The sequence below is a fragment of the Protopterus annectens genome, chromosome 6.part1 (genome assembly GCF_019279795.1).
Source record: "Protopterus annectens isolate FY-2018-M chromosome 6.part1, PAN1.0, whole genome shotgun sequence".
Classification (NCBI taxonomy): domain Eukaryota; kingdom Metazoa; phylum Chordata; order Ceratodontiformes; family Protopteridae; genus Protopterus; species Protopterus annectens.
In genome coordinates, this window is record NC_056738.1 from 470,895,185 (window position 1) to 470,907,797 (window position 12,613).

The following is a 12,613-nucleotide window of genomic DNA, read 5'->3' on the forward strand; positions in this document are numbered from 1 at the left end:
TACCCATATGTGATGACTGCAGATGCATCCTTGAAGGACATAGTACAGTTTTGCACCTACCATAAATGTAGATGTCCGATAGGTATGCATCTGCAGTCAGGTTTACCCTCCCTCCTTCTCCTCTGTGGTATTTCTTGGGTACTTATCCCTCTCATAGCTTGCTGGGGTTATCTATTATGGTGTATTTGTTTTATATATACATATATATATATATATATATATATATATATATATATATATATATATATATATATTTTTTTTTTTATGCATATATATATATTTCTGTGCATGTTTGGAATTTATTGCATTCCTCCAAATTTAGCCTTCCTTAGAGGGCACCTGGCATCTGGGGCAAGAAAAACTGAGGAAGATGGCGTCGGCTGACGCTTTTATACCCCAGGCACTCTGACGTCGGGGAAAGGGCAACTTCAGCCGATGCTGGACCCAGACTTTGGAATTCGGCCGACCGAAGGGCTGCCTGAGGCAGGACAACCCATATGTGATGACTGCAGATGCATACCTATCGGACATCTACATTTATGGTAGGTACAAAATGAGAAGTTATGTACCTACCATAACGTTCCATGTTAGTTGTCTTCTCTCGCCTTCTTTCTTGCTTGATGGGTTCGGAGCCGATCCTCGGCTCCGACTCGGCACTTTGCTAAGCTCAAGAGTCACTTTTACCAGCTCGAGGCAGCCCCATATCCCATGATGCAAGGCGGTAAGTACCCAGATCTCGTTTGTTGTCTATAGGCAATAACACCTAGCATAAAAAACTTCCCAAAGGAAGAAAGAAAGCCAGAAAAAGCCTGAAGGATGGGTTATGAAGACCAGAACTGTATGGTCTTAAGAAGCATTCTTCCATGTAGGGAGAAAAAAGGTCTGTCCAGGCCAGGGGGAAGGAGGGAGGGTTGCAAGAAAGAAGGCGAGAGAAGACAACTAACATGGAACGTTATGGTAGGTACATAACTTCTCAATGTTAAATTGTCAATCTCCCCTTCATTCTTGCTTGATGGGACCGCGTCCCTAGCACCTCTATCCTGGGTGGCTCAATGGAACAGACTCTTGAGAACTGTAGAGCCAAGACTGGCTCTATCCCTGGAGGCCAAATCCAATTTGTAATGAGAAACAAAGGTATGAGGAGTGGCCCAAGTGGCTGCTGCACAAATAGTGTCTAATGGAAGTCTAGCCTGAAAGGCTGTGGAAGTGGCTAAGCTTCTGGTTGAATGCGCTTTAGGTTTCGAGCACAGCTGTTTTCCCCTGAGCTGATAGATTTCAGAGATGACAGAAGAAAGCCATCTAGATAAGGTCACTTTTGAGACAGGAAGGCCTTTTTTGTTATCAGCATAAGAAATAAAGAGCTGATCGGATTTCCTGAATTGTTTTGTTCTGTCCAAATAATATCTGAGTTGGCGGTGAACATCAAGATAATGTAATTTTTGTTCCGATCTGTTTGAGTAATTTGGGAAAAATACCGGAAGGTCAATAGACTGATTCAAATTACTCTTTGAGGCGACCTTGGGCAAAAAGGTCGGATTAGTTCTCAAGGATACCCTGTCTTTGTGGAAGACCAAATAAGGGGGACGAACAGAGAGAGCATGAAGTTCAGACACTCTCCTAGCCGAGGTAATAGCAACCAGGAAGAGTGTTTTCCATGAAAGAAATTTCAGGGAACATGAAACAGCTGGCTCGAAGGGAGGAAGAATCAAGGATGTCAGCACTAAATTTAGGTCCCATTGAGGAGGAGGACTCCTGACTGGAGGTTTCAGGAGAAAGATTCCTTTTAAGAAGGCTCTACAAAGCCTGTGGGACATAATGTTGTGATCTGCGAACCCGACATGAAAGTTCGAGATAGCAGCCAACTGAACTTTGACCGTGGAAGAAGAAGAGCCCGCGTGAAAGATTTCCGCTAAGAAATCCAAAACTGCTTGAACTGGAGCAGTAAAAGGATCAATATTTTTAACTTTTGCCCAACAAGAAAAGCGTTTCCATTTGCTGGTATAAATCCTTCTAGTAGAGGATTTTAGGGAAGCCACTATGATATCCCTAACAGGATTAGAGATCATAGGAAGCCTGGCTAAGGAAGGAAGTGGAGCAACCATGCTGTGAGGTTGAGAGAAGGGATAGACCGGTGCAGCTGACCCGATTGGTGAATCAGAAGGTCTGGTATTGGGTCCAGATGCCACGGCTGCACCAAAAGGTGACGATGGAGGAACGGAAACCAAATTTGTCGAGGCCAATAGGGAGCAATGAGAATCATTTTGGCTCTCAAAATGGTGGCTTTCTGGAGAACTTGTGGAATCAATGGAAAGGGAGGAAAGGCATAAAGAAGTCCATGGGGCCAATCCTGGGTTAGAGCGTCTCTGGGGGAATGGCCTGGCAGTGGGAAGAGAGAAAAGAAGTCTGGGCATTTGCTGTTTTGGGGAGTAGCAAAAAGATCGCAACATGGGCGGCCCCATTCTAGAAAAATCTCCTCCACTATAGATTGTTTGAGAGACCACTCGTGAGGCATGAGAATAGCTCTGCTCAATCTGTCCGCTAGAATGTTGGTTTTCCCAGGGATATGCGTTGCTACCAGAAACCGATGAGAGGAGATCGCCCATTGCCAAAGTCTGAGAGCTTCTCGACACAAGGGGTAGGACTTGGTTCCGCCCTGTTTGTTGATATACCATACTACAGACATGTTGTCTGTGTGAACTGCAATTGTTCCCAAGGGAAGAAAGTCGTTGAGGGCTTGCAACGTTAAAAGCACTGCTCTCATCTCTAGGACATTTATGTGCAGGTGGTATTTGAACGGTTGCCACGTCCCATGAACCATCCTGCCCTGATAATGACCCCCCCACCCGATCAGGGAGGCATCCGTAGTGACAGTGGCTACCGGGGCCGGGGATACAAAGGGTCTGCCTTGGTGAATCTGGGGAGAAGTAATCCACCATGAAAGATGATTCTTGCAAATTTGTGTCACCAGGATTTGGTGACGCATTGGAAGTTGTTGGTACGACCACTGAGTGAACAACATCCACTGAAGCAGACGTATGTAGAAGCGAGCCAGGGAAAGAAGGGTAATGGCCGCAGCCATGAGGCCCAACACCTTCAGAACCATTCTGGCTTGCACCTTTTTGCTGGCAAGGATGATCCTCACGTGACTTTGTATATCTGAGATTCTTTGGTCTGTGAGGGTTGCTGACATCCGAACAGTGTTTAAGTTTGCGCCTATGAAGGTAATAGACTGGCAGGGCAATAAGGAGGATTTTTCGTAGTTTATCGAAATTCCCAATTGAGTGCAGAGATTTAGTGTGTAATCCCTGGCTTGAAGAAGTTGATGCCTGGTGGTGGCTGAAAGGAGCCAGTCGTCGAGATACGGAAACACCTGGAATCCTTGACGTCTCAGGTGAGCCGTGACCACTGCCATACATTTGGTGAACACTCTGGGGGCTGTAGTGAGACCAAAGGGCAGGGCTCTGAAGTGAAAATGACTGGACCCCAGCCGAAAGCGGAGAAACCTTCTGGAGCGCCTGTGAATTTTTATGTGATAGTACGCATCCTGAAGATCTATTGAGCACATCCAGTTGTCCTTCTCTAGGAAGGGCAAAATTGACTGAAGTGTGACCATTTGAAATCTTGTCTTTCTCACAGACTTGTTGAGTCTGCTGAGATCCAATATTGGTCTCCAGTCTCCCGTCTTTTTGGGGACCAAAAAGAATCTTGAGTAGATTCCGGGCTCTGAATGGTCTGTTGTAACTGGCTGCATGGCTCTTTTTTGTAGAAGCTTTAATACTTCTAACTCTGCAATTTCCCTTAGACCGGGTGGTACATCTGGAAGGGAATTTGTGTGAGAGAAGGGACTTTCCTCGAAAGGAATTTTGTAACTCTCGGATATAATCGACTGTACCCATCTGTCTTGAGTGAGGGAACGCCAGGCTTCTGGGTACAGCGATAGTCTTCCCCCGACTGCCTCCAAGGATGGACAGTCGGGCAACATCTCAGGGATGCTGGAAGGGCTTGTCAGAGAGAGGCTCTCTGCTTCCCTGGTTCTGTGGACCCCCTCTGCCTCTAGAGCGGCGTCTGTTGTTATTACCCCCTCTGCCTCTAGGGGTAAACTGACCACGTGTATCCGGCATGACTCCTTGGGATTTATGAACCACATCTTTCCACCCTTCTGTCCTTTGGGGTAAGGTCTAGAAGGGGTGGAAAAATGGACCCCTACGGCAGAAAGAGTCTTGCCGTCCTGTTCACACCTGGTCAATGTATCCTTCACTTGAGGGCCAAACAAAGCTGACCCATCAAAGGGAGAGTTTGTGAAGGACGCCTTAAAGGGATCTGCAAAATTACAGAGCCGCATCCAGGATTGATGTCTAAGAGCCACCCCTGTACCAGCGGCTCTACTCGCTCCATCTGCTGCATATGATATCAGTCGCATGGAGGAGTTAGCTATAGAATTAAGGATTCCTAGCTGAGAAGCAATTTTCTCTTGAGCCCCTGCAGCCGTAGGATCCTGTACTACTTCACCTAGTTCCTTAAGGATGTCCCTTTGGAGTCTGGTGAAGTGACATAAGTAGTTCAGCGAGCGCATAGCAAAGGTCGCTGAAGAGAACATCCGCTTACCATACCTATCCATGGTCCTAGAATCCTTGTTAGGAGGATGGACTGGTACGGAAGGATCTGCAAGTTCCTTCTTAGTGGCAGCCGCCACCACCATGGCATCAACAGGGACACCTTTCGTAAGGAATTGCTTTTCCGAAGGGGCAGTAATAAATTTAGACGGCCTCCTAGGAACTGGCTCTACAGAGTCAGGAGCAGCCCAAGCCTTCGAGCAATAACCTCCATAAGGGGTCGAAGGCGGAGACACCCAGGAGGTGGAGGGCCGAGATCCAAATGCCTCTAGGTATACCGACTCATCCTCAGAGGGATTTGTGGAGGGCCAGTTTCCCCTCTGTTTTAGGAGTTCTAGGATGTCTGAAAAGGAGACATCCTCAGAGGGGGATCTTGGGGATCCCTCCGACTCATCTAAGTCGGCATCTGAAGTGATAGACTCAGGGGAGTCTAGGTGTTTCCTCTTACAAGTCCTCTTGCGCAGAGGATCTCCTGACTGATCAGGAGAATCCTCGGAAGAGGGGGTTATTCCCAGTGGGGAAACCTGAGGCGGTGGATCTCTGGGTCCGGGAGCAAGAGAGATGGAAGAGATATCGACAGGCACTGTAGAGGGAGGAGCTAAGGGAATGGACTGCTGGCTGAGCCCAGTGGCCAGCACACTCTTCATCACCTCAAAGGCCCCCCTCCCAGGGAGGTCCGAGAGAACCCGTTCCGAAGAAACCGGGACTCCAGGGCCCACTGAAAGGGAAGGCTCCGAGGCAGATGTCGGAGCCGAGCTCACCAAGGCCGAGGCTCCAAAGGGAAGAGCGGGGTCGGACAAGGGTCCGATGCCACTCACCCCCTCGGAGGAGACCAGGGAAGCCCGACCACCGAATCCCTCCAAGGAAGGTCTCGAAGAGGAGATAAGAGTAGATGCCGAGGGTGCAGAAGGGGGGTATCCGCCCCTCAGCCATAGCAGTAACTACCCCCAAGACTCCAGCTCCAAACTCTGAGGTAGAGTTGAAGGAGGAACTTGAAGAGGGTGTGGACTAATAGTCGTCTGTTGAGACGGACTATGCAGCATCTGGGCCAGTGCCTGTGATTTCAATAATCTACTTACCACCCTCTCTAAATCATGGTCTGAAAGCCTGGACGACCTAGATGATCGGCTCCGATGGCTCCGCTCCGAGAGGAGAGGTGAGGCCGGAGCCGAGAGTATCGGTTCCAAGGAAGGGGACCTGGACCTCTTCCTCGAAGGAACCATCGGAGCCGAAGAAACCACAGATCCAGACGGAGCCGAGAACTTTTCGGCTCCGAATGAAAGTCTCGATGCATCGGCTCCAGCCGGAGCCGACACAGACATAACAGTAACGGTATCGGAGCCGGTCGGCGCCGACACCGAAGCCTGAGCCACATGGTGGTCGGAGCCAGTCGGAGCCGACACCGATGTGACCATAACAGTATCGGCACCGATAGCCATCGGTGTAGAAGATTTTTGCAAGACAGGATCGGCTCCAGCCGTAGCCGATCTCGACTACGAAGGAGTCGGAGCCGAGGCCACCGGCTTAGATACAGAAGCCTGGGCCTTAGAAGACTTAGAAGTCTTGCTAGGAGCCGATTTGGCCAGAGAGCCCTCCGGTTTAAGGAGACCCCTTAAAATCAACTTATTTCTCCTCTCCTGCAGGACTCTCTGGCTAAAGGAATGACAAATTGCACAGGAGTCCTGCAGGTGGAGAGGTCCCAGGCAATATAAACAAGAAGTGTGACCGTCTGTCAGAGACATCTTCTGACAGCACGAGTCACACTTCTTAAAGCCTGAGACCCTTTCTTTGGACATAGTTGTACACAAACAGTACACAACAACACAGTCCCAATCAGACAACTAAAGTTATCTAAAATATAGTAACTAACCTCTCACACACACACACCCTGACAGGGGGGGGGGGATGGGAGGGAATGAAGGCCTGACTAAAAGAAGGGGTAGGAAATATAATTTTAGTCAGAAAAGGGCTTACAATTAAGTAAAAAAGAAGGTATTCTAAAGAAAAGTGAAAAAAGTTAAATTTAGGGGCAAAAAGTAGTTAAAAACTAACACTTACCAGGAGCTGGCAAAAGGAGGACCTCATCAGCGAAGCGGCAAACGAGATCTGGGTACTTACCGCCTTGCATCATGGGATATGGGGCTGCCTCGAGCTGGTAAAAGTGACTCTCGAGCTTAGCAAAGTGCCGAGTCGGAGCCGAGGATCGGCTCCGAACCCATCAAGCAAGAATGAAGGCGAGATTGACAACTTAACATCTGTACTTTTCAAGATTTCCAGGATGTCTCCAAATCAGACATCGTCAGGGGGTGACCGTGGGGATCCTTCCCCATCATCGTAGTCCATATCTGCCATGAGGGACTCCTCTGGGGAGTCAGTGTGTTTCCTCTTACACAGCCGTTTCCGAGGGGATTCTTCGGTGGGAGCATCTGAAGAGGACTCAGAAAGGGAAATACCCTGAACAGGGGTTTCCTGGGCCTTGTGCTCTCAGAGCCCTGGGGGGTGGCCTTTGACAGCTGCGGTTCAGAGGGAACTGGTGGGATAACTGATGTAGGAGGATTGCTGGAAGCAAGCACCCTCTCCATTACCTGGAAAGCAGGCCCGCCTGGAGAGGAATGGAAGCCTGGAAATGAAGAAGACAATTTCAGAACCGGGGTCACACCTCGCTCCACACGGTCCGTCCCTGTGGACGGAACCTCAAGCAAACTCGGGGCAGGAGACACCCCCAGACCCGAAGACGGAATTGGCAACAGAGCCGGAACTGTGGCCAGAACTCAGGGTTCCACCCCCCAAGCATGAGATTGAGGAAGGGTGGGTTCCGATGGAACCAACACCCAAAGGGGCCTCGGAGCCTCAGACACTGTCATTGTCGGCGCCAAGGAAAGGGGCCCTCTCATAGACGTCGGTTATATGAGCCTTGGAACCGAGGGATCCAAGGGAGGAGAGTATGTAGGGGTTGCCGGTGTAACAGACCCAAAGCCCAGAGTGTGATGGGGTCTTAGGAAAATTTGTAATTCCCCTGGCAGTCAGTAGCTGATCATAAAGGCGCACCACATCCAATTCTGAAAGGCTCCTGGTGGACCTTACCGATGCCCCTGAGGGGGAATCAGGCCAGTCCAAAAAGGGGCTGAAGGCTTGTCTGGCAAAAGGATCCACAGACAGAGAGTACTGGGTTTGTGGTGTATCACAGAACGGCATCGACGATTCCAATTTGGAAACCAGCAACAAAGGAATGATCGGAGCCGAGAACGGGCTTGGAGCTGAGGTCACAGCTGGGGTGCAGGTCAATAACGGCTCCGAATTTGCTGTCGGAACCGACGTCGGAACAGAGATGGGGGATGTCGGTGTCGAGATGGAAGCAGACAAACTGGTCAGAACCGAGGTTGTAGTTGGCACCGTAGTCGTCAGAACCGGGGCAGGTGCCGATGAGGCGACCCCGGTATGAATTACTGCAGCCAAGCTCGGAGCTGAGGTGGCCGAGGTGGTCGGAACCGAGGAGGCAGTATGGTGCTCAGTAGAACTCGTATGGGCCTTGTGCTTATGGCTTTTGCCCCTATCACCGGCCAGTGAAGAGGGTTCTGAGCGAGGACGTTTCTTGTCCACAGAAGGAGGGGATGAGACCTCTGATGCAGAAATAGCCTCCAAAAAAGGCGAAGGAAGCAGGCCCTTAAGGATCAATTTATTTCGTCGCTCATTCAACGTCCACTGACTGAAGATGGCACAAATATCACATGGAGGTTTCGCCGATAAATGTGGAACCCCCAAACAATACACACACTCTTCATGAAAGTCACTGTTCGGGAGTTTACCACTGTCCCTTTCTTCTCAGACATAATAGGAAACACTCACACACACAAAGTTAGAAGAAAGTGAAGAAAAAGGAAAGAGGGAAATACCAACAATGGTATTGGGAATACCCAAGGGTAGAAGGGCTAATACCAACAATGGTACGAATGAAAATAGCTGTGGGTAGAGCTGAGTGTAGTAAAGATACAAAAACTCCACAAAAACTTGTAAAATTTAGAAAAATGTAACAGCTGAAGAGCTCGGTAAAACGCTGCTATATGGCTGCGCAGCAAATGAGATCTGAGGTAACTGAGTGAAAGGCATTGTGGGTAGCAGCTTAGCTTGAAAGTTTTTGGTGCATGCAAGCTTGGTATAAGGCTGACTCTGTTCCGAGGGCTCGGAACCGAACCCATCAGTGATGAATAGGAAGAAGATTAACAACTTCAGATGATTACTTCAACATAACCTAATTTTTCAATGGAATACTGAAAAATATTTGAAAAAATAAGTATGAGACAGACAGACATTATTATGAGATTCAGAAGAAAGTACAGTTGTGTACACCTACCATAAATGTAGATGTTCGAGTGTCTTCACTGTTGCAGTCATGACTGTAGGGTTCTCCCTTGCCGGCAGGCAGCCCTCGGTCGGCCAGAATCCCAATGTCTGGGTCCGGCGTCAGCTGTTCAACCATGCTCCCTGACGTCAGAGCGCCAGGAGTACAAAGCTGACCCTACAGTCATGACTGCAACAGTGAAACACGATGAACATCTACCTTAGTTTCAAGAGGTTGTAATATTTTCAGTAAACAAGAAAATTGCTCTAAGACTGTAATCTTTTTTTTAAATAAGCAAGTAAGCAGACCTATTTCTATACTGACATTACATGCAAACACAAAATCATAATGGCAAAACAGAGCAAAGATGTGACAACAGTAGCTTTTCAGCCTGGGATCATAAACCTACCTCTACAAACCCCTAGTCTGGAACATTAAGTCAATATATTCTGTGCAAATACTTAACTTAAAAAATGAAAAAGAGGAAGACTTAACACAGGTGACACCGAAACTGATTCTGTGATATTAATGGCACATAAACTATTCAACCTACCTGTGGGTGCACAGAAAGTCCAAGAACCCTCTTGTCTGCTACTACAAGAGTGATGATTGATTTCAACACAGTGGCAAGAAATGTGTTAATTCCAAATACCAGTGCACACAACTCTTTCGTAAGTGAGGCAGCAATCTGGAAACTATTAATAATAAAAAAAAGTTAACACCAGGAATACAAAAAAAAAATTACATACAATCACTAGGTGAGAAAGTTGACAAAAAATAAATCTGAACTATTAAATACCCTATATACAGTACAACAATACCACCCCAGTGATCTTCAACAAGTCATCATTTTGCAATATGTTATTATGTTATGATGTTTTGTGAGTTGTGTGTGAGACGCTGGGGTTGTGCAGAGATTATTTCACTGTAGTCCAGCTCCTGACAAAAGGAATTAATTTCACTTAATGTTTCATATACATGCTTAAATTTTTTTTATAATGGCTCAAAATGTCAAAAGTAACATTTTTTTGTAGAGATTTTAGGCATAATCCAATCAACATCATGACTATCCTTAAAAATAAGTAAAGGATGAAATGGAGTAAAGGGAAAGGTTACTAAAATATCTCATATTTCATAATGATGTCAACATTTCATTACCTCAGGGAAGCATGCTTAATGTATCTCAAACCTACTGCTGCTTTTACACAAGATTACAAATAATGTAGTATTCTAGCCAACCAGTGCTGAACAAGTATTTTATATACCTATTTCTAAAGCACACACACACACACATACACATATATATGTATGTGTTATGTACGAAAACAAAAATACTGGAGCACAAGCGAGGACATGTGCACACAAGCATACACATGTATGTATAAGCATACATAAATACAGGTGCGTGAACGAACACACACACACACACACACACACACACACACACACACACACACACACACACACCACACACAAGTATGTGGTGTGTATGTGCGTGTAATTATGGGGTGACTGATGTCAATGATATCATTGAGACCTGATCACCTGTTCGTTGCACCTCACACTATCAATTTTCACTAGACACACCCCACAAGTGTCTTTATTATCTCATACACAAGAAAATGGAAGGTGCAAAACCAGTACTAGTAATTAAAACAAATGCACCGAAACCTCAGCGTAAAGGCCAGTATTAGGGCTTGTATCCAAAGTATTCAATCACAACAGGAATGACTTTTCCATCCAAAATGCAGTTTATTAAAGTATAATCCAAAAGTACACCAAAGACAATACGTAGTCGATATAACCTCCACGTTTCGTCCAAAACTTCATCAGATAAAACATGCGCATCAAGGTTTCAATTAAATACCCCAATTAAAATTCAAAACAACCAATGGAATTGTATAATAAATTAAATGGTGAATAATTCATTATAAGCAGTACCAAAACCATCCACAAAATAATGTCTTCAACAAAAATGTCATTTACATACAAAATAAACTATTAAAATGTGTAGAAGGGTTAATAATAGTACATAAAAAATACATAGTTTAAAAATACATATTGTTTAAAATTAATACTTAATAAGTATAACAAGAATAAATATATATAAAATCAAATACATTTCATATTACTATACTACACTCTAGTGGTGCAAAATGGTATTTCAATTAAATCTACTAACATTTTATAAAACCTTTTTGATATATAAAATACGTGCCTTAAATTACACAATCAAACTAAGAACATTTATAATTTTGCTGATCTCAATTTCAAGACAGGGGCCAACAAAATCATATCATTGATGCCTGGGAACTTGTTTGATTCTAAAACTATCTGCCAGTACAGCTCCCTGTATGAAACAAGGGTTTCCCAACAACCTCCCCTAGGATCAAAAAGGACCAATAGAAGTTTAGAATCAAACAAGTTCCCAGGCATCAATGATATGATTTCGTTGGCCCCTGTCTTGAAATTGAGATCAGCAAAATTATAAATGTTCTTAGTTTGATTGTGTAATTTAAGGCACGTATTTTATATATCAAAAAGGTTTTATAAAATGTTAGTAGATTTAATTGAAATACCATTTTGCACCACTAGAGTGTAGTATAGTAATATGAAATGTATTTGATTTTATATATATTTATTCTTGTTATACTTATTAAATATTAATTTTAAACAATATGTATTTTTAAACAATGTGTATTTTTTATGTACTATTATTAACCCTTCTACACATTTTAATAGTTTATTTTGTATGTAAATGACATTTTTGTTGAAGACATTATTTTGTGGATGGTTTTGGTACTGCTTATAATGAATTATTCACCATTTAATTTATTATACAATTCCATTGGTTGTTTTGAATTTTAATTGGGGTATTTAATTGAAACCTTGATGCGCATGTTTTATCTGATGAAGTTTTGGACGAAACGTGGAGGTTATATCGACTACGTATTGTCTTTGGTGTACTTTTGGATTATACTTTAATAAACTGCATTTTGGATGGGAAAGTCGTTCCTGTTGCGATTGAATACTTTGGATACAAGCCCTAAAACTGGCCTTTGCGCTGAGGTTTCGGTGCATTTGTCTTTATTACCTCCGAAACTGCGCAACAGTGGGAAATGGGAAAAACTTCCAAATCCCTGCTATTGCACAACCTTGTTCTAATACCCTGTGAATAAGTGATGTACAGCAGAACCTCTGTAAGGTGACCACCCAAGTGACTGTAACAAACTGGTCAACATACAGAATTGGTCAACATAAGGAACTAGGTCTACTGTACTGATAACGTACATGTACTTTACTTTCTTGTACAGCTTTTATTAGAGAATACCATATGAAATCATACATAATCAAAACACAGTAAAATCATACAAACAGTATCATACAAAATCAATACACTTACTGTTTTCTCATGGTTTAATCATTCTTTCTGAAAAGAGAGTCAGTCTTGGTCTGTTTCTTATTCTTATTACAAAGGTAACTGGAGAAAGTACTCTCAACGCTGGCTACACCATTCAGCATACCTGGGCATTTTTCCGTGGCAAATGACTTCAACTGCATTATCAGATGCCTGACATCCTCTTCTTCTGGAGTCTCTGCAATTTCTGTGTCATCCTCACTTACTTCTTCCACTTCATCAGCTGCTTCATGCACTTTTACA

The 12,613-nt window shown here is 44.7% G+C and overlaps 1 protein-coding gene across 4 annotated transcripts in view; it reads right to left on the minus strand.

Annotated features, from left to right (window-relative positions):
• SLC19A1 (solute carrier family 19 member 1) overlaps positions 1-12,613 on the minus strand; it is a 723,538-nt gene that overhangs the window by 75,260 nt on the left and 635,665 nt on the right. For all 4 annotated transcript variants that reach the window (XM_044075905.1, XM_044075904.1, XM_044075908.1 and 1 more), the window contains one exon: positions 9,506-9,647. In XM_044075905.1, coding sequence (XP_043931840.1) covers positions 9,506-9,647 — 142 coding nt within the window. The remainder of the gene's footprint in view (positions 1-9,505; positions 9,648-12,613) is intronic.